The sequence below is a fragment of the Trichosurus vulpecula genome, chromosome 3, assembly GCF_011100635.1.
Source record: "Trichosurus vulpecula isolate mTriVul1 chromosome 3, mTriVul1.pri, whole genome shotgun sequence".
In the NCBI taxonomy this organism is placed as follows: Eukaryota; Metazoa; Chordata; class Mammalia; order Diprotodontia; family Phalangeridae; genus Trichosurus; species Trichosurus vulpecula.
In genome coordinates this window covers 203,692,487-203,719,877 of record NC_050575.1, presented here as the reverse complement: position 1 = coordinate 203,719,877, position 27,391 = coordinate 203,692,487, and the positions used below count along the sequence as shown (strand labels likewise).

The window sequence follows — 27,391 nt, the reverse complement described above, 5'->3', positions numbered from 1 at the left end:
TTTAACTGATAAAATTTTTTATTTCACTTTTGAATTCTTTTACACTCTTCCTGATTATTCCATGTAAGGTGAAACTAGAACTGTTTAAAAGACAGACACAAATCTAGTACATCAATAACCAGGGATTTTGTTTTTGCTATACTATTTTCACAACCACATGTGTGCTACGCAATATACCCATCACAGAAGCAAACGTTAGGCAGAATACTGGTCAGTAAAAACAAAGCAAAAAAGAGCTACCAGATATACAGACAGGCTCGGTTCCACATTCACTACTGTGTTGATCAAGCGCCAAGGACTAACTGCACAATGGTTCAGCTGGGGGGGAGTGTTTTTGTGGATTTTTCTCTTTTTTTTTCTTTTTTTTTTTTTTTAATCAGTGCATGAATTTTACTTGTTTTAGCAGACAATGGACAAACAGATGGTATTGACAGCTCAGTGGAATGTTAAGGTGGCGAGATGGTGCTGTGAGACGATAGGCCTGGATGCTTGGAGTCCTTTCCTGTGCATGGTTCATGCAACATTCTGTAAATTACGGGGTCTCATTTGGGCACGCCTGATGTCAGGTACTAAGAAGTGTGTTGGGGCTGCATTCCAGGAGGAAATAATGGGAACTGTTAACATACTGACTTAAGCCAGATCTTGGGTATGACTTAAGAGCAGTATATACTCAAAGAACTGGAGGAAGACTGAATGGTGGCACCTGCAGTTCTGGCCTGTCCACAAGTCCTGGAAAACTCCCCTTCCCCCCTCCCCCCTCCCCTGCCCATATATTCACAAAAAGTGAAGCAAAAATATACAGGAGGACAGAATTCACAAAGAAAAAAGAGATAGGTAAGAGGAGGCTGAAGGAAAGAAATCTAGGAAGGAACAAAAATTACATTAAAGGTGGACAGTGTGGAAAGAATGGCTGGGGACTGCATTTTGAATTTTAGATTGGGAATGCCCTAAAGGTTTTTTGTTTTAAATTTTCCTAGAGAAAGGCAATCTTGTAAGTACGTTATTCCTAAAGGTAATATCCAGCAAACAGATAAGGCCATTCGTAAAAATATGCATCTTGTCTTGCTTCAGCTCACTTGTCACAATGAAAGGATGATTCCACTATTTAAGCATAAGTCACAAATTGGTAACTTATTGCTGCGGGAAAGGGGTTTTGTCACATACTTGATAGCTACTGAGAGGTCCTTCCAACTCGGAAATTCTGTAATTCTACAATTCTAGGTTATATGTACATTAGATCTTATTCTGCTTCAAAATCCAGGTGACTATCATAAAGGAATTTGGATGTCAGGAGTCCATCTTCCCCAGAGGAGAAGGAAACTGTGACAGTGACTTTCACCAGTTCTGGACTGTAAACAGCCCAAAATGATGAAGAATCTGAAGCCTCGAACAGTAGGTGGAATCACTTTCAGTTGTCAATGAGCTGGAATATTACCAGATGGGTGTTTCATTCCTTGTCCCAGTGTCACAATATAATCTCTATAACTTTCTGTACAGCTTTACAACAGAATTGTACTTTTACTATTTGGATATCAGATTTAACTTTCAAAAAAGTTACACATAATTCAGGTCTACTTTTTTTTTTTCTACCAGTAAGAGAGAGTTCTGCTAAGTTACAAAACCCCATAATCACAGTGTTCAGTTTAAAAAAAAAGAGAAAGAGAGAGAGAAAGAGAAAGAGAAACACTCAGTAATCCTAACTGTCAATGTTAATCAGAATCAAACTCCAGAATGCCATCGTTATTTGTTTTACCAAATCTCAGTTTTTGAAACAAACACCAACTGTTCACCCTACGGACTGTTTTTGCTATGCTGAGGTTGTGAAAAGTCGACGTACGATTCTTGGTCGCACAAAGGGATATATGTGTAGGGTACAGAGTGATATTGAACAGACACTGAAGCATGATAGCCATTAGTTCTCTCCCTCGCCAGCATCCCCTTCGTCACCCTGGTTTTCTGATGTCCATAACTGTAAGAAGAAAAAAGAAAGCTGTTTGCACTCACTTAGGCAATTACCTTGCATTCATGGCTCTCTACAAGCTAGTACCGACTTACTCTTTCTAATCTTTCTTCTGCTACTCGCCACCCTCATGCTCTATACAAGTTATATTCTCTTGAAAATGCCTTCACTCTTTTCTACTTCCACACCTTTCTGTGCATTCTATTCCATCCACGTAGAAGGTCCTTCCCTACCAATCTACTTGTTGGTCTAAATCACTCTTCAAAACCCAAAGACCCATCCCTTCAAGAAGTTTTTCCTTGATTCTTCTACCCCTTCAATCTGGAAATAATTTCTCTCATTTGATCTTGTAGCATATTTTATACTTCACTGATGCATTGGCCATACTCTTAATTTGTATTAAGTCTGTACATTTCTTTTTCCTCCATTAGATGGCAAACTCCTTGAAGGCAAGGAGCATGTCTTATCTTTTATTTCACAAGAAGACATTTATTATGTATCATTTATTTATACCTTTCTTTTATTTATAATAGCACCTAGCACAATATATGGAACACACAGTATTTTACAACTGTTTGATGAATAAATGAACCACCTAAAGTACTGCCTTTTCAGCTGCAGGTGAGTGAAAAGGGAAAAGATTTTAGGTAGGAAATGTATAGAACTAGAAAATTTTATAAGGTGACTTGGGAGATAAATGAACACCTACACGAGCATTTGTTAGATGGTACTACACAAAATGTAAACAGATCATGCTAATATAATGTGAATAATATTTTTAGGATTCCAGCTCTAGAAAAAACAGTGATAAAGAAACTCAGAGGAAGTGGCATCAAACAGAGTTATTTGGGGGTAAAGTGTTCTAAAGCACAGTACAGATGAGATAAACAGAGCCATAATACTTACAGTGAGATTGTCCCTGAGTAACTGCATGATCAGAGTACTATCTTTGTAAGATTCTTCATTCAGTGTATCCAGTTCAGCTATCGCTTCATCAAAGGCCTAAAACAAACTACAAAGATTTAGCACAGAATTCCTTGGCACTCATTCCCTTAGTTAAATTCATTTTTCTCCTTAGCCAAATGGGAAAGAAAATAGTCCTCCATGATCCTGCTTACTATGTTAGCAAATGTCACCTTATGCACATTTACAACCATCATTCCTCTAAAGATAAAAGACACCTCTAAACCACAAAGTTCCTAGATGAGAATATTCCAAGCACTAGCTTCTTGCTTGCAGGCCATCATGTGTTTTCTGCTAGGTCTGAGTCATACAAAATGTTTTCTATTTATTTTATGATCTAATGCTCAAAGGCGTGGATAGAAACTGTGATGAAGTTAAAATCTTTGAAGTGTTGAAGAGAGAGGGAACAGCGGTTATAAAAGTACTACTCCTAAAACTAATTAACAACTGAGCTACAAAACATTTTTCAAGACTCATTTTAATTCCAATTTCCATTTAGAAAAGTTCTAAAGCAGCAGTGTACTTTTGGAAGAACATCTCAACTACATGGAAAGGGCAGTAGGTTATTTCAAACAGAACACAGGAGGCAACAAAGGGAGGATGCAAAAACTAATTAGACTAGCTTAATTTGACTTCAGTTGTTAGTATGATGAAGATCATGCCTTTGACTGAGCCCCAGTCCCAATAATCAGGATCTGATCCATTTGAGCTTCTACCCCAATAGTCCCAAATGACTCTAGAAGACACTATGATGAAAAAATAAAGAGAAGGGAATTCAATGGCCATTCTACAATACTCAGCCCCAAGGTTGTATACATTTCCTTTCCAAAGGCCTAGTTCTCACGGAAGACTAGGTCAATGAAATAGCTCAAACAAATTTCAGGTAGAAAAAACTAGTTAGGAAATAATCCTTCCTGCTGGTCAGTGACCTATTCAGAGACACAAAAAGGGTTCACTCACCGTTTTTGCCAGACTGCAAGCTTTCTCAGGCGAATTTAGTATCTCATAGTAAAAGACAGAGAAATTGAGAGCCAAGCCAAGTCGAATTGGGTGTGTGGGCTGCATTTCTTTCTTACTAATTTCAAATGCTTCCTGGTAAGCCTGTTGGGAGTTTGATACCGTGGCTAGAAAAGATTAAAAAAAAAAAACCCTTTTTACGCTGCATTCACTCACAGGTTAAAAGTTTTATAATTTCTCATTTGGTCTGATAAAATTTTGTCAAAACTATTTTAGCCAAGTTGGTGGCATGTTTCTCCGCCAAGTGTAACTGTCCAGTGACATCCAGCACAGCCTGGTGCTGGTAGAACTGGTTAAACTAGAAAGCCTAGGGCTCTTCTTGCTACATATCCCTTTCAAAAAGAACAGGTGAGTGGTGGGGCCACATTAGCCAAGTTACACATTCATGAGATATACTTTATATCATTTTTGAAAGGCCAATCCAGAGAAGTCCAGAGAGAAAGGCTCACTGGCTTCCAACAGCACAAAACATGACTGAGGATCAACAACCAGAATGATCAACATGGTTTTATTCCCTAAAAGAAGCTCCCAAAACAAGTAAAGATAAATTTTCAGCCAACACAAGATCATTAATTCTGGGATTCTTTGTGTTTAGTTTTTTGGGAAAATATCAATTAGCTTTTAGCCTGAGATTAAAATTTAATAGCAGCTTCAACTAGCCTCAGACCCACTGAAATGAGTTTAGCAAAAAATGAGGTATTTCGGACCTTAGGGATACTGTAATTTCTGGTTCCCAGTGGCCAAAAACACCCAACAGTCTACTGCATTTCCTCAGTGTGTCCAGAACAGTTAAGGGGTTCTTATACTACCATTACTGTTGCTGCATAGTTAACAATGGTGGTGTTCTATATCGCTAACTACCTGGACTCATTCTGGACATTAGCATTTCAGTTCCTTAGGGAGCTTTCTCAGCCATTGGGGGGCTATGGGGTGAGGGTCAAACAATCACTTCTATCTTCCTTTCTGGGTATTTCTGGATAAGGGATTCAAGAAAACTTAAATTGTAGTTTTTGCTTTGATGTAGTATTTAAAAAAATGGAATCAAGTTTTCAAGGTCAGAGATGACTAATCTTTTGCATTTTTAAATGCTTTTAAACATTTTCATATTAAATTAGTTAACAAATATTTTTTGTTTGTTTTCAATGTGTAATTTGTGTATATGTAAAGACAAGTATTTAAACCTTGCAGTTTACTTCTGACACACAAAAAATACATGTAGAAGCTACAGAACTATGATAAGACTTTTTGCTGGGCTTTAGCATGACCCAACTTAACATTATTTATATAGCACTTTGAGCTTGCAAAAAAATTTACAAGTTGTCATTTGAGCCTCATAACGATACCATGAGGTGTTATCATTATCCCCAATTTACAGATTAGGAAACTGAGGCTGAGAGAGGTTAAGTGCCTTGCCCAGAAATCACCAAGTCAATAAATGTCTGAGGCAGGATTCAAATTCAGGTCTTGACTCCAAGTCCAACATTATCCACTGCGCCAACCACGGGCATCTGGCCTGTCACATCCCTGTCCAGGATACCATCACAGAACACAAATCCCGTGATGCAGATCTCAATATCATTCTTGATAGCCCTTATAAGAGACTAATCATTTATTTTAAGTATTAAGCTTAAAAGTTTTAACTGACTCTTTGAGGATGGCTTCAAATTTTTTTAAGTTTTGTGGATTGCATTTAAACAATTCCAGTACGTTTCTTGATTTTGAGATGCTAAGTGATGTTGTACAATAGCCACTCTACTGAATGTGTACGATAGTTCCATGAAACCGATAAAGTATATACCCTCACATGGCTTCAGGTGCTAGAATTAAAGAGAGTTTGTTATCATACAAAAAAAAAATCAATTTTGAAATTTGATGGATTATTGCTCACATCCCATGCAGCAAGGATAGAAGCAAATGAATTAACTTTAGTTAGCTAGCACAGTTAGGAGTCTGACCCGGCGAATGAGGTCATAGTATCACTACCAGTTAAAAACAGACTGGGTCAACATCTTAGCCATCACTGATGGTTTCAAGCTATCAAAATAACACACTCGAACTCCACTTCTAAAAAGAGATGCCCCCAGATATTCAAGGGCAAGACTTTCTGAAAGTAGTGTTACTAACTAAATTAAATTTTAACTGGTAAATTATGGTATCTGAATGTAACAGAATGATATTTTGCTACAAGAAATTATTAAATGGATTCTTTCAGAGAAACTTGGGAAAATTTATATGAAATGAAAAATAGTTAAGTGAATAGAACCAGGAGATCAATTTACACAATAACAGCACATGAAAGATTTAAGAACTTTGATCAACACAATGTCTGACCACAATTCCAATGGGCCAGAGGACTGATGATGAGGTATGCTCCAAAGGAACAGAGAAGTGACAGACTTAATGAATAATAAGATATACTTTTGGGACATATCCAACGCAGGAATTTGTTTTGCATGACTATGCATATTTATTGCAAGAATTTTGTGGGTTTTTTCTCCCAATGAGGAGAGAAAATAAGATTTAAGAAAATATAATTTTTAAAGATTTTAACCTTACTTATATTTCATCAACAATATATACTTTTTGTCATTTCTGAAAAATTAACAGTAGACTAGCTTAATTAATCCTCTTAGCAGACATTTTAATGTTTTGAATATCTTCTAATATATATTCAAGATCATTAGAAATTCTGCACACTACAAGTGTTAATGTTGTAACAGCAGCTCACACTTTTAGTGCATTTGAATCAGTTAATAAACAAATATTATTAAGCATCTACCATATGCCAGGTGCTACGCTAAATGTAAGTATACAATGACAAAACTAAAACAATTTTTGCCCTCAAAGGAATTTTCAGTCTAATATTCCTCAAAATAACAATGGGAGGTGGGTGGTATATTTTTGATCCCACTATATAGTTAGGAAACTGAAACTTAGAAATTTTTCACTTGCCTAAGGTCAAATGACTAGTGAGGGCAGGGTATATAAGGTGTCTAAATTCTGGTCTCTCTTGACTCCAAGTCCAATATTTCCCCACTAAACCACATCTTAACACATTGTTTTTAAATCACATAAATTTCCCTCTGTATCTCTTCTCCACTTCCAAAGAGCCATCCGTTATAAGGAAGAATTTTTTAAAAAAGAGGAAAAGAAAATTAGCCAAATCAGTACTTTAATAAAAAAAAAAAAATCTAACAATATATTCCATATTCTATACCTAGGACCCCCACCCCTTAAAATTCTGTAAACAAATACATACTTTCTCCTAAAACCAATATAATTCAAACTAGGTCCTAAGAATCTATCTGATAAACACACTATATATTCAAAGTAGTTCCAATCTTGGTTATTTTTCTTTAAAACATTACTTACTTTGTTTATTGTCTCCGGATGCCACCTCAGATAGATATCTGAAATAATCACCTTTCATCTTTAAGTAGAAGACCTTACTTTCTGGTTGTGTGGCATTGAGAATAAGGTACTTGTCCAAGAGCTCCTAAAAAGAGATTTAGGATTTGAAGTCATTAATTAATGAGGTTATTTTAATATAGAGTTAGCATATTTAAAAGCAACAAATCACTTGTTATAGTCAGCTTTGATGATTTAGTTTAAAGATACACTTTTTGGACAAAATATAGGCTAAAGCACTATTAATTAGGAATACCGTAGGGAGGATTCATTTACCAAGCAAGGGATTTACTGACCTAAAAAAGGATCTCTAAAAGTCCCTTCCAACTTTGAGATTCAATGAATCTTTTATCCCAGATCAAAACATAGTAATATACACTTTTCATTAAAGATAATTTATAAATTTCTTTCAATATTTCCTTTGCCATGTGAGGATTCTGTAAGGAATCCAAACCTTATAGAGAATAATAATCCTTCCTGGAATATAAGTGCTAAAATACTCAAGATCAGAGCTGGGAATAGGGGCAGGCAAGGCAGGCATACAAAGGAAGTACAAAATGTCAAAAAAAAAAATTCCATTCTTCCCTACCCAAAGGCAATTGGTTTGTGACAAGTCAAGTGGCCTGTGTTATAATAAGGTCACAACTCCTTCAATGAACTACACAGGGATGTGTGATTTCCAAAAGTCAATAGGAGGGGAAGTCCACAACTTTCAAGCCTGACTTGGGCAACACAAATGCCTGATTCAGGTTGTTCAGACATGACTCTCCTAGCTGGAAAGAAAAGAAAGGGCAAATTGCAAAAGTTCAACAGTAACTTTAATGCCCTATATTGAAGATACATTTTTTTTTTACACATATACATGTATATGTTAGAATACCATGGAGGGCAAGGAAAAAGAATATTGCCTTTGTGAGAGTTTTGTACAGTTTCTCAAAAGGAAGCTGTCATGGGCAGAGCTGTCCCCAGGATACAATAAACTGGGGCAGTTCCCTGAGGCCCTGCCCTGCTCATAACTGGACAGTGGGACAAGACCGTCAAGGGAGGTGATGACTTCTTTTCCCTTCAGGGGAACCCAATTTCACCCTTTACCAAACATCAACTAGATGGAAGGAACCAAAATACAGACAAAACCAAAACAATTCCTTTTATCAAGAAATTTACATGTATAAGTAAATCTAAGGTAATGTGAAAAAGGAAGAGAAAAACAGATTATGAAAGGCTTCACATAGGAAGTGGTACCTGATCTCAGCCTGGGTTCTAAGAAGCAGAGCTGGGAAAAGAGCACATTTCCAGGCATGAAGGACAGTCTGTGCAAATGGCATTAAGATGGGAGATAGAATGCTAAATTCAGTCAGCAGCTAGTATGTTGGTTTGGCTGGAACATAAAGCACGCAAAAAGGAGTAATAATAAGTCTGGAAAAGAAGGTGGAAACCAGACTGTCCCAAAATTCAAATGTCAGGCTGAAGTATTTGTTATTTTACCCCAGAGGACACAGGGACCACTAAAGATATTTCAAGAATGACTTGGTTAGATTTATGTTTTAGAGATATTAATTTTGCACCTGCATGGACTGAAGAGAAGACTAGAAGGAGGATAATAAATTAGAAGGCTACTGCAATACCCTAGGTAGAAGGTTTTTGATAAACCCTGAACTAGGGTAAAGGAGAGATTGATATGAGAGATGTTATGGATATCAATTTGACAAGATCTGGCAACTGAAAGGATACGGAGGATGAGGGAGAGAAGAGTAAAGTATCCCTCTAAAGTTGGGAACCTGGATATCTGGAAGGAGAGAAGTGACCTCAACAGAAATGAGTGGTTTACAGAGGCAAGTTTAGTGGGGAAAAAATGATTTGTTTTGGACATCCTGAGTTTGAGATACCATGGGATGTTCCAGTGCAGGTGCCAGCAGCCAGCTGATGTATGTATGACTGCAGTTCAGGTAATAGATTAGAGCAATAGGTAGGTTTGGGAACCATCTTCATATAGAGATGACCACTGAACCTATGCTAAGACTTAGCACACTCATAAAACTGTTCTCACTGGATATGTGGGGCAATATTTTCTTCAGGTCTTATGCTTCTATCAAAGGCAGTACTGTCTGTAAGTAAAGAGCACTTTATAGTTATCACATGTTACATATATTAAGTATAACATGGTTATTATAGTTACTTCATATTATAGTTATTACACCATTTGTGTTCGTGACACATTCTTCTACTGAACTATGAGCACTATGAGGGCAAAGAAAATGTCTCAATCATCTGTCTTCTTTAGTGACTTGCACAGTACTTTTTACACAGTAGATATCTAACGAAATGCTGAACAGATACTCAGTGACCTATACCAAGAGCATAGACATCAACAACTCCCTAAGTAGGCAGTTCCTCACATCATTTTTATTTGACTTTGGAATGCTTTTTGGCATTTCAACTTCTCACTCCATGCTGGGGGATAACATTACCAGTCTAATGGTAAGCAAACAGCTTGTTATTTTTTTCTCTCCTGACTCCTGTCTATTTAGTTTGATTCTTCACTGGGGAGGAAGAGATGATGATGATGAAAGGCTGCTTTTTCTAATGGATAAGCCTAAGCTAGGAAGGAAAAAGAGAACCTGAAGTGTAAAATCAAATGTACCCTATAAAGCAGACATAAGGTGGGGAAAAGATATAGTTCCAAACTTGGTTGCGAAAGCTTCCATAGGTTTCTAATATAATCAGAAGCTTAAATCTTACTAAAAACCAGATCACTACCAGGGAAGACAGCACGACGTAAGTGAAATAACAATGAACTTAAGAATCAGAAGATGTGGGTTCAAGTCCCAGTTTTGATATTTAGCAGCTATCTGATTGTGGCTACTAATTAATCCTTAAGAGCCAGTTTCCTCCTTTGTGAAAGGGGGACAATAAACCGTGTACCAGGTACCCCAGTTTTGTGGTGAGATAACACACTCTATACACTTTCATTCTCTATGGAGATGTTAAACAGTATTATTATTACCAGAACATCATTGCAGATATCCTGCAATTCTGCTTCGATTTTCTCACGATACTCTCTGCCCATCTGCTGCTTCTTCTCACTTCTCTCTGTCTTCTGCTCAATGCTGGAGATCACGCGCCAGGAAGAGCGTCGGGCGCCTACCACATTCTTGTAGGCCACTGAGAGGAGGTTCCTCTCTTCGTTGGACAGTTCATGTCCTTGCTCAGTGACCGCCTTCATGGCAGCAGCCATATCATCATAACGTTCAGCCTGCTCAGCGAGTTTTGCTTTCTGCACAAGCTCACTTTTATCCATGGTCATTCCCTAAAGTAAAAAGATAGAAGACTAAATGTTAGATGGCCAGACACCCCAGGGAACACACCTCTCAGCCAAAAGATTTCATAGAATGCTGGAGCTAGAAGGGACTTTCACATATAGAACATAGATAATTAGAGCTGGGAACCTCAGATACAAAATTTCAACACCAGATGGAAATTTAGAATAAAATCTTGGGAGCTCAAAGGAACCTCAGAGATTTAGTTGAACCTGTCACATTTTACAGAGGAAGGCAATGAAGTGACATGGCCCAAGGTCACACACAAAGTCAGTGGCAAAACCAGGATCAAGGTTCTAAATGCTGTCCTATCACCTATGAAGTAGTTCTAAGCATCTTTCACACAAACTTTCTCAGATAATGACAAAAGCAAGATAGTAGAGGTATCCAAATATGCATTTCTCTGGAAACTGACCAATGACACGAGATCCATTCAACTTGACCCATTTAGCAATGCCAATATCCTTGTTTCCTGATAACTTTAGAGAAAAGACTGAATCTGATCAAATCTGATACAAAGCAAAGACTATGAAGATAAACCTAAATATATTTATTATACTTAGATTTATGGTTCAATCTAAATGGAAACAAGGGTATGGTGACAAAAGTTTTCAAACAGTGTTATCTTTCTGTAACTTTTTCACACATTTCAATGTTGATGAGTACTGTGGTATAGTGAAAACAGCACTAGACTAGGAGTCAGACCAGTCAGGTAGGACTACAGGCAACTTACTAATCCAATCTGGGCCTCAGTTCCTCAAATACAGAATGGACTGCATGGATCTTCTATTTAATCTTAAATATCAGGGAAGAAATTCTATAGATAGTATCTCTATCATAAAATGCTTAGCTACTAAACTATCTATACCTTATAATCCCAATTCATCTCTATGTTCCAAATAAGTCTCAACCTTTACCCAAACTGATTCCATTTGTATCTACAGTCACTATACATAAAAAATAGCAATTCATGATATATCAAGTGTTGTGCAATCACTCAGCAAGCACTTATTAGGCACCTACTACATGCAAAGCACTGAACATACAAAACCAAAAATGAAATACTCTCTACCCCTCAGGGAGCTTACATTCTATTGGTTTACAAAGTACATGCTCCACAATCACAGATGAGGCAGGTTACACAAACATTTAAGACCAATCTTTTGTAGATAAGGAAAGTTCATAGTGTAAATGATTTATCTGGTCAGAAAATGAGGAGTGAAGAGAAGACTCCAAGACAGGTCTTCTGACCCTCCCCCCCCATATCTTGTGGTCTTCCCACTACACAAAGTTGTCTCTTGCCAATTTTACATAAAGTATAACATCTCCACATCAACTATAGAATGTGAGTTCCCTAAGCGCAGGCACTATTATTCCTTTTTTGGTTATCTCTGGCACTTAGCACAGTACTTAGTACGTAGTTTTAAATATATATCATAATATAATATAGCATTTAATAAATACCTGCTGATTGACTGTGACATTTACATCTAAACACAATCCACTGGCAGTAGGTCTACTTGATTTGATAAATTTTTTCATTATGTTGCACTGGGAATCAAGACGGGCTCTTAGCACTTATTCAACCAAGTGCCCTTGAAGAGTTTGGCCTTTGTTCCCTTGATTAAATTAGGAGTCTCTGATGACCTTCTTGCCTCAAGGGAAAGCCTAGTTTACATGGGTTTGAGTGACATGTTTAAGACATCAGAGGCTTTTAGACCACGTGGGTTTAAGTCGAATTTTTGCGACGATTTTAGGTCACGTAGGTAAGTCACACGTGTGACCCACCTTTGACCCTGAACAAGATATATAAACCCAGGGCTTGGCTTTCTTTTTTTTCGGAGCTCTGAGCTGCAGCAGTAGTGATACGTGACTCTGAGCCAGCCGTTGTGGAGCTCCTGGCTGAACTCAGATGTTGGTAACTATGAATTGTATTTGGTCTGTTTATAAATGTATGTTTGTAATTTGTTTGTATTTGCTCTGAAGTTCAGGGTGCTGGCTTTTCCCCCTGAACTAAGTGAATGATATCTGTATGCTGGATTAAAGTAAGATTGTTAACCCCTTAACGTTGCTTTCCTTAGTAAAGCAGATCAAAAGAACTTGGGCATGCAGCGTTCTGTGAGCTGGTTGTTGTTGGTTTTACACCCCCACAGCATCTGCTAGCCGGATTGTTAAAACATATGGCTTAAAAGACTTGGAGTTAGAAAAGATCTAAGCTTGAATCCTGCCTCTAATAACTGAGCTGTGTGACTATAGAGAAATCATAATCTCTCTGAGCTCAATCCCTCATCTGTAAAACGGGGCTACTATCTTACTGGGATGGTTTAAGAACCAAATGACAACATATAAAGCATTCTGTAAGACTTAGAATGACATACAAATGTCAGCTTTAAAAAAAATCCTTATTTTTTACCCTAGCAGAAAGTATTCTGTATGTATATACTACTAGTCTGTGCTACTAGTAACTGAACCAAAGAACGTTTATTTCTAGCACGAAGACCACTCAGTTAAAGGATGCTGTAAGCCTAGATCTCAAGCCAAACAGGCAGACCCATATCAGATTTCTGGGTTTTATTTTTTTTTAAAACCTTCTGTATCCCACTTCTGTCTCCCTCCCTCTCATCCCAATGAGATATAAACTATGAGATAACCTCCCACCTCCCCAATAGGGACATACCAAAAGTTTACAAGTCAGAGTTAGGGTTAAAACCCTAGGTAAAATGTCAAATAAGATTGGATGCCATATAATGTCAAAGCAAGAAATGCTTTTGAAATCATCTAGTCCAGTGATCTCAAAGTGTGGTTCATGTACCCCCTGAGGGTCTCTGATACCCTGTCAGGAGGTCAGCAAGATCAAAGCTACTTTCTTAATAATGTTAAGATGTTGTAATTTCTAATATGGCAAATACTGATAGCTATAACTCACATAAACTCTTTGGAGTCCTCAATTATTTTTAAGAATTATTTTTAAGAGGGAGTCTTAGGACCAAAAGTTTAAGAACTGTTGATTTGAGAACTGTCCTCATTTTATTTTTAAAGCTTTTAAAAAATATCAATCATAACCACTTAACTGCCAACCTCTGCCCAATGAACCCTCCCTCAATATAAAGAACAGCATTTAAGTAAAACCAACAAATATAGAAGATGCATCTGATGGTATATATCCACAGAATTCCCTTCCCCCTATGCCATACACATTTTTACTAAGATAGAGGTGAGATTGGTTATTACATCTGCCTTTTAGTGTTATTTTCATTTACATTACTGCTGTCATTGTGTATTCTGTTCTAGTTCTCCTCATTTCATCCTGCAATGATTTATATCAGCTTTCCCATGTTTTTCTGCATTCCTCACATTCATCACTGGGGTGATAATATTCCCTTACATTCAATTCCCCCCAATGGATGGGTACTCACTTAAAATCCAGGATTCTTTTTTCTACCACTACAAATCCTATCACAAATATTTTGGTAAAAGGGACATTTATTTAAAAACAACCCTCCCATTTTACAGATCAAGAAAAGTGACTTGTCCAAGGTCATGTAGTTTTATAAACAGCAGAACTGAGAGAAGGGTCTCCTAATGCCCAATCTAACACTACTAATACCATACTCTCCTGGAGGATCACCAGGTTACAAAATTGGGCATATGCATGACAGTAAGTTTAAATGATTGTTACCTTAATTTGTCATTCCTAAATAACTGATAATCATGCTAGATTGGGGGCAGGGAAACACCCCCAAATAAGAATCTATAAATACTACAGTTTTGACTAGCTACCAAGTAATTTCTTTTTTTTTTTTGGTTTGTTTTGTTTTTGAGGGGGGAAGGCAGGGCAATTGGGGTTAAGTGACTTGCCCAAGATCACACAGCTAGTAAACGTGTTAAATGTCTGAGGTTGAATTTGAACTCAGGTACTCCTGACTCCAGGGCTGGTGCTCTACTCACTGCGCCACCGAGCTGCCCCTCCCAAGTAATTTCTAACAATTCAACATCCATTCTTACTGGAATCCTGAAAAATTTATACTACTTTGCCCAGGACCCAATTTGTCTATCACAGCACTCATGGCAACAAGATAGTATGGGAGAATGAAATTATAGTATTTTACATTACTTTCTTTTTTTTTCTGAGGATAATAGGGAAATCTGTGATTGCATCAGTGTCCAGAACTCTTGGAGAGGAAAACCTCTTCTACTAATACAGATCATTAATTGGTGTGCATCTTGTGGTTTTATAAAGTTGTCTGGAGCCCTAAGAAGTTCAAAGACTTATCCGGGGTCACACAGTCAACATGTATCAAAATACAGGCTTAAATACGGGGAAAAAACTGGATGCAAATCAAGTGCCCACCAAATCTAACCCAGGGATAAATCTTATTCTATTTGGTCGCAGTGGAAAGAACTGGGCCGAATGGGTAAAAGTTGCTAAGAGGCAAATTTAGGCTAGATATCAGGAAAAACATCCTAGGAATTAGAGCTGTCCAAAAAGATAGGCTGCCTAGAAAGGTGGTAGATTCCCCCTCACTTAAGAGCTTCAAGCAGAGGTTAGATGACCATTTGTCAAGTATGTTATTTATAATGGAGATTCCCTTTCAAGTATGGGTTGGGCTAGAATAGCAGCTAGGGTCCCTTTTAAATCTCAAATTCTGCATGTAGTTTTATCTTCCTGATTCCAAGGCCAACCCTCAATCCACTAAGTCATACTGCTTCTCAACTTACACAAAGTGGAGGCTACTATTAATTGAACAAATTTCAAATGGAAAGAACCAAACTATACCAGTCATACCATGCACAACTCATTTCTTTCAAAAACAAAAACTCAATGCACCTATTCTTCAAAAACATATTATTATAACCTTTCTATACTCAAGTATTCTCCTTGTATTTCAATTTTCTTATAAAGCTCCACTATGTACAGTATATGCCAGATTAACCTTCCTAAACTGTTTTTTTTATGCTGTCACTTCTCTGCTCAAAAACTAGTAAGAATCTCTATTTCCTTCATATATTACATTTGCATATGCTTTAAAGTGAACAAAATGCCTTCATGTTTGTAATCTCATTTAATCTTTACAACAACCTCATGGTGGAACATGTAGGATCATTTCCCATTTTAAAAATGATGAAGCTAGGCTCTTGCAGGTTAAGCAATCTGCCCACAGTCAGACAGGGTCAGGACTAAACCCCAGGCCTCCTGAACAGAAGTCCAGTGCTCCTCCCTTCTCCCTGCCCCCAAAAGCATAACAGCAAAACAAAAACACAAGAGGGAATCAAGCAGTAGATCCTCAAGTCTCCCATCGTACAAACGAATTTACTCTCGATACAAGGGTAGAATAGTTTAATTCTCCCCAATCACCTGACTGAGAGGACAGTCACTTTAGAAATCATAGCCTGGTTGCTTTGACCCAGCAATACCACTTCTAGGGTTGTATCCCAAAGAAATCACACAAGCAGGAAAAGGACCCATATGTACAAAGATATTTATAGTGGCTCTTTTTGTGGTAGCCAAGAATTGGAACGGCTGAACAAGCTGTGGTACATGAAGGTAATGGAATACTATTGTGTCTTAAGAAATGGGGATGATACGGACTTCGTAACAACCTGGAAAAACCTACACGACATAATGCTGAGTGAGCGGAGCAGAGCCAGGAGAACATTGTACACAACCACAGATACATGGATCTTGTGAGGACCAACCCTGACATACTTCGCTCTTCTCAGCAACGAAAGGTGCAAGGACAACTCCAGGGGACTCACGATGGAGAATGCTATCTTCATCCAGAGAAAGAACTGTGAAGTTTGAATACAGATTGAGGCGTACTACATGCTCACCTTTTTTCTTCTCTTTTGTTTTTGGTTTTTTTTTTTTTGGTTCTGTCTCTTCTTTCTCATGATTCATTCTATTGGTCATAATTCTTCTCCACAACTTGACTAGTGTATAAATTAATTCAATGTGAAGTTATACATGGTAGTTATATGAGATTCCATGCCGTCCTGGGGAGGGAGGGGGGAGGGAGGGGAGAAAATCTGGAACTCAAAATTATGTAGAACCATGTGTGGTAAACTAAAAATAAATTTAAATAAAAAAAAAAGAAATCATAGCCTGGTTGGCAAAAACTTATGACGTTTTCTGCCTCATGGCATTCTATAGACCTCTCAACTTAGCACAGGGATCACAAAGATGCTGCCAAGCGTGCCAGGCCCAGGGATACCATGGCTGTACCAATCCATATACTCCCTACTTCACTGCTCTTTCTACAATACTATATTGTCTCACACCTAAACTCTAGTTGACTTCAGTATCTTCTATCCTCTGGTTCCAATACAGCCACACAACTCTTCTTCCATCACTCTCCAACACATTTTCTTCTAATGCTTCCTCACGGTCCCATGAACATGCCAAGCTCATACCTACTTCCGTTCCTTCGCTTATATATTCTTTACATGGAATCCCCTGTCCCCATTTCAAGTCAATGACTATTCACTATGTGGAAAGAATCATATCTACCCTAAAACCAAGTTTAAGTTCCACTGTCTACTTTCTCTGACATTTCTTCCATACTCCCTCACATCAATCATCACCGGACAAGCAGTAGGCACTCAGTTTATCAAATAATCTTGTCTCATATCATAGAGACCATCAGTAATGCGCAAAGAGAATGCAGGTTAACTAATGTTCTATCCTTCGGCTGCCTAAGACAACAACAGAAATCTAGTTTGGACCTACTGGTAAAAGAAATAGCTTACCTTAATCTGATAGAAAACCTTAATCTGTGACACTACCACTTTGACATAAACAACCTGAACTGACAATCCTCTCCAAAATGGATGCACATGTTGGTGATTATCTGCAACTAAGTCCTGTTTATCTGTTAAAAAACGAACTTTCAGGAGAAGACAGACTGTGATGGTTCCAAACCAAGGCCTTGTTCACTCTTGGGGCTTTGACCCAAAGACGTCAATTAAAAAAAATCAACAGGGGAGCCCTAATTTGCTTCCTAGAAAACTTTGAAAGGCTCAAGCCTCATCAATCATCAGGACTGGTATTAACACACAGCGTACCATCAAGAAACCAAAGCAAACAAACATACTCATTAGAGGCAGCAGGATTCTAGCTCTGCAGTTGAGTCAAAAGCCATTTTCCATGTGAGTGGGATACTTATGTATATGTTTAAGAGTAGGACTTATCTATAGTTAATATACACCCACCTGATGGGCATCAATCTGTTCTGAGTCATTGGATTTGTCAAGTCAAGAGGGCTGGGAAGTATTTGTTACTACAAGAAGTTATCCTATTGAAATGTTACTACAGAAAAACAGAAAGTCTTGGTTCTAGTGATATCCTGTATCGATACAGTAAGACTTCCTTGAAATACAAACTAGTTCAAAGGACAGAACAAATGTGCCCCTAAGTTAAATTTCTCCTTTTCCTAACCCTTCGCCAATGTTTTCCAGGTGAGATATAGAATTTTGAAGCATGAAATTACATCACATTCAATCCATTTTTCAAGTTGCCAACAAAGGAAAAGTCAACACAGGATGAACATGAATTGACCTCACATTCAGGAGAGAGTAAAGCAATACATTCAGGGGGGAGAAAAGGACACTTGAGGATAACCTGAAAAAGCTTCATCATATGAGAGATAAATCTTGGCAGAGGTCTATGGGACAGGAGCTTTACAGTTTGGAAGAACTGAGAAACAGAAAGATCCAAGCAGGGACAGTTCCTCAGAGACAGGAAAAAATGACTTATGTATTCAAATCAGTCATCCATTATCCAAGCACAGATTCAATAAACATCAGAATTGATGAACTTGAGTTGCACCTTTTCCATCCCTATCCAAATAATTGTATCATTGGCTCATCTCACTGAACTGCCCCAGTCTTGACTGTCAGTTTATGGTCTTTTGTGGTTCAGTTAAATGACTGAAATATAATAATAATTAAGCAACTTATATTTGTACAATGTTTTATAATAAGCAAGAGAACAGAATTAAGGGAACATAAGTCATAAGACAAAAAAGAGAAGAAGTAAGGCCTGTAAGTTTAAAAGACTGAGAGAGACAGGAAAGAAAAATTGGTGGTGGGTGTAGAATCTTTGATGATCAAGAGGTCAATCTGGTGAAAGGCAACTGGCTGTAAATCCTGAGTTGATTAAAAAACATTCTTATTATGTACTGTCCTCAATTATCCACAGTATTCTAAATCAAAGACTATGGAGCTGAAATTCAAGATATTGAGGAAAAACTGGTGCCATGCTACTGCAAAGGGTACAAGAAAGTCACAAGAGCCAGGTGGTTTGTGGGTGTTAGCCAGAAAAAGTTGAAGAGTTTCTGGCTCTTCTGTGTGCTCTTGGGAGAAAATCACTCATTGAAAACACCCACTCTAAAAATGTCTGTGTTCCTTTCTACACACAAAATTAAAAAGCTAATAATGATTGTTACTCCATTCAGATTTTAAAAACATTATTAGAAACAGAAGTTAGTCATCTAAAACACAACGTTCCTTGTGCTGTGGATTTCTCTAACCACCACATACAATGAACACTGAGAATCTGGGAAGTTCTCCTCAGCAGGGAAGAGGCTGTCTCCGAACACTTGCCTATGTTCTAGCGGGTAATAAATATCATTACTAAATGTGTGTTCAATTAGAAAAAATTAACTTAAAAAATAAAGGATAGGGGGTTAAATGATTTGCCCACAGTCAGAGTGAGTCACTGGCAGAAATGACAATAAAACCTATGTCTTTTGCCATTAAATGCTCTATCCATTAAGACTACATGCTGTTTTTAAAAACACCATCTGCTGATTAACTAGAGTTTTTTCAGACATATATTTAAATATATTAGTCCTACAAATAGGTGCAAGGAGCTTGAGGCATATAAAAACATCTGACAGACTGTAAGAAATGCTTTGACCCAAACTCATATATGTCTGCCCAACATCAGAGCACAATAGGCTAAAAATGACTCAACAAACACATTATCAGTACCTTCTACATGCAAGGCAATGTGCTAGGCACTAGGGATACAGACAAAAGCAAAACAGTTCCTGACCTCAAGGAACTTGCATTGTACTGAGAAAATAGATCATATATAAAGGTAAGGACAAGGAAAACGGAAGAGACAGAGAATACTAACTGGGGAGAAGAGGATTAGGGAAGCTTTTATGGACCTCCATACCTGAAATCTGCCTTGAAAGGAGCTAAGGACTCTAAGAGGTAGAGGTGAGGAAGGAAGGCATTCCAGGAATGGGAAATAACCTATATAAACCTATGGAAACGGGAGGTAGAAAGCTGAGTTCTGGAAACTGTTGGTAAAGCTGGTTTAGCCAAAATGCATAGCAGGCAAAGTGTGAAAAAATAGCTTGAATTCAGATTGTGGAAAGGTGTTAAATGGTAGGCTGAAGAATTTGCATTTTATCCAGGAAATAGGGAGCCAAGAAAGATTTATGAGCAAGAGAATATAGTGGTCACACCTTTATCTTGGTAATATTAATTTAGCAGCTATGCAGAAGATTAATTAGAGGAAGACTGAAAGGAGTGAAACCAATTACCAGGCAATTATGTGAGAAGTGATGGTGATCTCAACAGGGTAGCAACCATGTGGAGAGAGAAGGGAGTGTATATGAGATTTTGTGGAGGTAGAAATCCAGTTGGAAAAGGGGAGTGGGCTGCAAACAAAATTGTGACCAGAAGGATGATGGCAATACCAACAGAAATGGGGGAATTTAGAAGAGAAGTTTGGTTAAGAGAAGATAGTGAGTTCTGTTTTGGACATAAGTTTGAGATGCCAAAGGAACATCTGATATCCAGCAAACGGGTGACAAAAGACTGGACTAGACACATAAGTTTAGAAGTCATATATATACAGATAATTGAACCCATGGAAATTGATGAGATCATCTTGAAAGAAAGAAGGGCCCAAGACAGGGTCTTAGAAGACAACCACGCTTAAATGGGAGATAGATGACAATCCAGCAAAACGAAACAAACAACAAAACAAAGGGAAAGAAATGGGAGAGCAAGGCCGTAGAAGGCAATGGAAGAAAGAATATCTAGGGAGTGATAGTGATAGTTAACATTTATATGGCATTTTCAAGACTATAAAGACCTTTACCCACATTTTCTCTCATCTCTTCCTCCTAACTCTGTGAGGTAGGTATTACAGGTATGATTACCCCCATTTTACAGATAGAGAAACTGGTATCCAGAGATTAAAAGATTTGCCCATCATTGTCCATGAGCACACAGGTAATTAATTAAATGCTGACTCTTTCCAGTGTACTAACCTACCTCTAAGGGTAATTTCTGTCTTTCGCTGTGTCTCTCATCACATTCACATGGATGCATACACCTAGTTCCCATGTTTATGAAAATCTAAAAAGCAAAGACAAAAGTGGCACTTTGTCCTTCTTGAGACCCATTCCTATCTTATTTCAAATCCAACATTCTTTTAGATTTTCAGAATACAGACATACTGTCTTGCACATCAATGTGAAATTTGTTTGCATTTATTACCCACACATGGACACAACTGTTAACTTTTCACAACAAAGATTTAATCCCTAAAGCAAACAAATATACCCAAATAGACCATATGACCCATGAAACCTCGAGATTGCAATTGTAATCAGTTCTAGAGTTTAAGCATCGTTAGAAATGAAATATTGTTTGTCAGATGGATCAGGTGGATCACAGATCCAATCCAATTCAACTAGCATTTATTAAGCATCTTTGTGCTAAGCACTATGCTAGGTACTGGATATATAAAGAAAAAGAAAAAAAAAACAGTCTCTGCCCTCAAGAAGCTTAGATTCTGATTCAAACAGTTTTAAAGTGTCCTTGGAAATGTTCCTGATGTCTGTTCTTCTATGTCCATCCTTCTCATTTTAAAGACAGCTACACAGAAGCCTGAGAGTAAATGAACAACCTAAAGTCTAATAAGTAGTAGAGTCAAGACTAGCAATCGTCTATTTCCATGACACAAGGCAGCCATCTACAGAAAAAAGGCAGAGGTAGTTCTTAATAATAAAAGAACAACAAATGCTATAAATAGTCAAAACAGTTTAAGGTAATCCATCTGGGGGCAAACTCTAATACCTGATAGTATTCATACCTGCTCTACAGTTGCTTTTGAATACCTTTAGCAGTTCAAGACATTTCAGAAACAGCTTTCCCTGTAGAAACTTGGTGGAAGGGGAAAAAAACCCACAAAATAAACTAATTAACTAGCACAGAGGTTAAAAAAAAAAACTTACATTATATATAGAAAACTGGCAAGATTAAAAAAAAACTAAGCCGTCTTCACTGACCTGCAGTCTGCTTGGAATGACTTGTTCTCTGGATGCTAAATAGGTCATTGATCCTTTTCATCTCTTTCCAAGTATTAGAACTAGATATATGTGTCTACATTAAAAGACATTTTAGGAGAAAAAGCTGTGAGATTATTGGTTTTTAACACAAAAGTCACTAAGGGGACAGGCAGGAAAAGTGGACTAAGGTACTAAGTATTCCTCTTAAAAAGTTAAGTCCAGCTTAGTCACAAATAAAGCGAATCATTTACAATCAAGTTAGCAAAGATTATATATTTCCTATTATAAGTTACCATACAGATTACAAATGATATAATTAAGACCAAAAAATCATTTTAGGTTCAATTATTAAAGATTGCCAAAAACATGGCTAGATTTTCCGGGTCTCTCTGGCTTGGGAGGAAGTTCTGGTAAGGTGGAAAGAGTACTAGTCTTGGGATTTAGAAGATCAGAGTTGAAGTCCTGGCTCTATTTATTAACTATGTAACCTAGAACAAATCCCTTACCAACTAGGCAGCTAGGTGGTGAGGTAAAGTACTGGACCTGGAGTCAGGAAGAAGTGAGTTCAAGTATAACCTCAGACACTTCCTAGCTCTATTTCCCTGGGTAAGTTGCTTAACTTTTTTCTGCCTCAATTTCCTCAACTGTAAAATAGGGATCATAACAGCACTTACTTCATTGGGTTTTGGTTTGAGGATCAAATGAGATATTTATAAGGTGCTTAGCACAGTGCTTGAAACACAGTAGACAATTAGTAAGTGCTAGTTCCCTCTCCATACCATCTCCATCCCTGCCTCTAGTGGCTGTTAGGACTAAACAATAATGGATGAAAAGAGCTTTAAGAGTTATTCAAATGTCAATTAATTCTATAAACATTAATATACTGCTTAAGACTGTGGTCTTGGGAAGGGTGTTTGACTGGAAGCCAAGAATACTGATTCTTTTACTATGCAAGTCACTACCTCAAAGGGATTCAGAGCCTCCTTTTTAAACAGGGGATGTGACCTGATGATCTTTAAGATGCCGCCCAACTCTGACATTCTGTGATTTTAATGTTATGTTACAAGCATCATTCTTTCTCTGAGGAAGGTAAGGGATAAGAAACTAGATCCTTCCTTAGGTACTACACAAGTAAATCATTTAGTCTAAGTGAGTTTATTACAAAGCTAAGTACATCTTAGAACTCAATGCTCTTAATCCAACGCACTTTCCACTAGATGACAATGCTTATTGGGGTATCTACTCCAACAGAAACATCTGTAGGAAATTTAACATGAGAAAAAATATTAAGCCAATACAGAAAAACTGATGCTGAGAGTCCATACCTTCAAAATCCAATAGAAAAGAACCTGGGATTTCTGCGGCTGAGAAAATAAACTATTAGTCTCTGATAAGCCAGGAATTGCCTAAAAATAACTGACAAATTTCTAGCTGCTTTATTACACATAATATGGTGCAAAAAAGAGAAAATTACAGTATTTAAAAACTGACTGCTAGTAGATGCTGCCCCAGATTCCATTCCTAGTACAACCAGAACCCTTCAGGAATCCCCATGAAAGACAAAGCCCATATGTCCCCCATAGATTCTGTCTTCATAATCACGATTTCTTGCTTAAACACAATTCTGTATTTTAACAGAACACAAGAAGAAGACCCTAAACACTGAAAGCACTTGCTGTTCATTGTGAAGTACTATACAATGCGTTGAGCTATAGTGCTTATTCAGTTGGTTCCTTGTCTTATTTAATGAAAGGTGAGTGACTGGACAAGTCTGATTTTCTGATTCCTGGAACTGATTGATCACGAAGATGCTATTTTCAATACCACTTAAAACAGGATGTATGCCAAAAAGTAAAGTGATATTCCAAATATTTTGTCCTTTTACAAAACAGTAGATTTTTTTTTTAAAAATCCTACAAGTAGAAAGAAAAATGCTATTCTTATGTCTAATTACTTAATTTGACCATATGACTTGTTGGCTAAATTGAAGATCCAAAACATGGTTTCCCTCCAATTAACTATTATCTACAATAATAAGGGTTTAGGATTTTTTTTTAGTCCAGACTTGTGATTTCACAGTGTAGTGAGCTCTTGGGAGGAAACTCTCAACCAATGCTGATGACTAGCAATTATTAAACAACTTATAGCTTTAGAAAACCAAGTAGGGCAATGGGAGCTTAAGTAACTTGCTCAGGGTCACACGACTAATGTCAGAGGCTGGACTTAAACCCAGGCCTTCTAGACTCAACAGTCAGTCCCTGTCTCAAGAGATAAGGTATTACAAGCAGAAGAAACATCTGTATTAATGCACAAAAGTACCTGAAATTCCTGATTAAGCCACTGTGAAAGCAACATGTTTTCAACTGGGCTGGATCATAGCTGAAAGCAAGAAGGCATCTGATATATAACCTCCATTTTTTTTTTTTTGCTGCAAGTGACCTGAGCTCTGGATCTCTATTAGCCTGACTACTTAGGAATTTACCCAGCCTGCTTTGTGGAGGTTGTTCCACCTGATCTACAATGTTCTAGTTCTAGAATACAATCAGTACCCATAACTATTGTATGATAGGCCAATTTCAACTATAACTCTAGGGATGAAACTTGCTGATATGAATACTTAATTATGATTCAGGACCATTAAGGCTTGAGGTGTGGTCTAGGCCAAATCACACTTATGAATTCGTATCCTGTAAAATGGGTTAATGGTGTCCAATCTCACAAGGTGAGCTGAGAATTATAATCCAGCGGTAGTTAGTGAATTGGCCTTTTGAGTCTGGAGGTCAGACTTCAAGTCCTAGCTTAAGCCCAGTAAGAATTCATATGGTTTTATAATCTTGTGCTCAGCAGGAGTTCAAGAAAAATGACAAGACTTGGGAGGAAATCTTCCAGCTGACAGTGAGGTACATATACTGGGAAAAATCTGTAGCATATAGCACAAGGCCACAATCCATACAGACTGAAAGGAAAAATCCAACTTTCAAGCTCCCAGGCTGCCATGTATTCATAATGTCTACGTAAATGGTTTTTACATGAAGTTTCATAGATTTACATGCGTACTTACCTATCTGCTTGGGCTCAGCAGCTTTCTCTCTGGCTTTCCAGAATCACAAAATTTGGCCAAATTCCATCCACCCACACAGGGCAAGTAAAATCGGAACCTCATGCTATCTATTCTTTACAAAGAGAATGCAATTAGGGCCAGGAGGAGTGTAGGTTTTTACAGGTGGGCTGATAACCTTAATAATTCTGCCACCACAAACCATTACATATTAAGCTTCCATTTGCCAAAGGCAGTGCCTTTCTGGGGGGAAAGGGGTGGGGTGGGAAGAGCTGGAGGTGAAGCTACCCGCTTCACACACTCCCCTCTCATCGATCCCACAAATCCCAATCCCAAAATGTGACTGGGCCCTGAATAGGTAGGTGCCCGCCAGGCAAAAATTAAAAAAAAAAAAAAACCTATCAAATTAGAATTCCTCAGGAAGAACGTTCCGTTTTCTTGTCTCAATTATTTTTTACTGGAAACACGTTTGACTCAATCGCCTGAAAGATCTGCATTTTCTTAATTCCAATCGTAATTCTGAGCTTTGCACGACATCAAGTGCACTGGCAGAACCCCATAACCACCGAACGATGAAATGGCTTTACTGCAAAGCAGAGGGTGGGAGCTCATTTCCGTCTGCGCTTCCCAAGGTTAAACCCCTTACTCACCAACAGCGGGCCGAGCAAGAAGCTGGGGATGAAGAAAACACCCGTATTTTATTAAACAATCTGATTTATTTCGATGCAGAAAACGTGGGGCTCAGGCAACAAGCTGCACGCAGCCTGACCTCGGGGCCCAGCTGGTCGCTGGGTACCACGCCAGGTTCGAAAGGGGACGGCCGGGGCAGGAGGCCCGGGCGGGGGTGGCTGCAAGCAGGATGCTGGGGCACTCCGGAAGAGAGTAAAGGATGGATGGATGGATGAATGGATGGATGGATGGCTAAACGGGAGAAGGGGGCCAGGCGTGGGCCCCCAAGAGGGAGGGGAGGGGAGAGGAGGGCGGCCCTAGCGGGAGGCGCGGGCCCAGGCCGGAAACAGGGAGGGGCCGGCCCGGGCCAGGGCATGGCAGGGGTGAGGGAGTTGGATCCGGCCGAGGGCAGGACGGGCAGCCAGGCCCTAGACGACCCCGCCCGTCCACCCGCCCGCAGGGACCCGGCCTCCCTGAGGGGAGCCACGGGCTGGGCCCCCGGGGGCCCCCACACTCACCGTGCAGCAGGCAGCGAACGACAACACACTTCACGGCAAGGCTTCGAGAGCGGCGACCGCTTCCTCCCCAAACCTCTCCTCTGGCAGCTACGGCGGCGGCGGCGGCAGTTCCCCCGGGGTGCGGCAACGGCAACGGCGGCAGCGGCTGCTCCACTTCCGCTCCGGTCACCGCTTCCGCTCCGACGGACGCTTTGCCCCGCCTCCTCCCCCCCCTATCTTCTCATTGGGCCCGGGAGAACGAGAGCGGCGCGCGGGGGCGCCCGGCCCTGAGTGCAGGGGCGCTTTGGGAAGAAGGAGGAGGAGGAGGAGGTGGCTGCGAGAGGGGGAGGGGAGTTGGGCGTGGGGGAGGGAAGATCAACGGAAATGGGGTGAGGGGGCCAAGAATTGGGAAATAGGCCGAAAGGTGGGAAAAGGGTATGAGATGGAGGGAGGGGGGCGTTGATCTGGCTCTTTAGCTCACAAGGAGCTGGAGGAGACCATGGTGCCTCTTCGTTTTCACCGAAAGTCTGCGCTGCTGCTCCCAGATGGACCTTAGAACAGAAAATGTCAGAGCTGAAAGAACATAGAATGTCAGTGCTGGGAAGGCTCTGGAAAACAGAATGTCAGAGCTGAAAGGACATAGAACATAGAACATCCGAGATGAAAGGACATAGAACGTAGGATGTGAGAGCTGAGAAGGGCCTTAGCACATAGAATGTCAGACCCGGGAGCATCCTTAGAACATGGAAAATCAGAGCTGGGAGGATCTTTGGAACACAGAAGGAACGATTTAGGAGGGAATTCTGAATGTAGCATGTCAGACCCGGGATCTTAATACAGAGAACGTCAGACCTGAGAGAGGCTTTAGTACATAGAATGTTAAAACTGGAAGGGATCTAAGAACGTATGATGGCAGAGCTGGAAGAGACCAAAGAACACGAAGCAGCTAGGTAGCTTAGTGGCTAGCATGCCAGACGTGGAGTAAGGTGGGGGGAGGGGGTCCTAGACTTAAATCCTGCCTCAGGCACGCACTAGCTGTGTGAGTGGACAAGTTACATAGCCTTTCAGCCTTATTTTCCTCATGTGTAAAAGAGGGATAATAAGGGTGCCTATCTTACAGGGTTGTTATAAAGATAAAAATGAAATATGTTTAAAGTGTTTTGCAAACCTTAAAGTTCATGATTATTATT

At 39.0% G+C, this 27,391-nt stretch overlaps 1 protein-coding gene across 1 annotated transcript; it reads right to left on the bottom strand.

Moving 5' to 3' along the window:
* YWHAB (tyrosine 3-monooxygenase/tryptophan 5-monooxygenase activation protein beta) lies at positions 1–26,760 on the bottom strand. Its single transcript, XM_036750436.1, has 6 exons — positions 26,223–26,760; positions 10,353–10,655; positions 7,313–7,436; positions 3,884–4,047; positions 2,867–2,962; positions 1–1,969 (listed from the first exon to the last, which is right to left on the bottom strand). The coding sequence occupies exons 2-6, from the start codon at positions 10,650–10,652 to the stop codon at positions 1,913–1,915; spliced, it is 741 nt and encodes a 246-aa protein (XP_036606331.1). The 5' UTR covers positions 10,653–10,655; positions 26,223–26,760; the 3' UTR covers positions 1–1,912.
* Between the last annotated feature and the right edge of the window lie 631 nt (positions 26,761–27,391).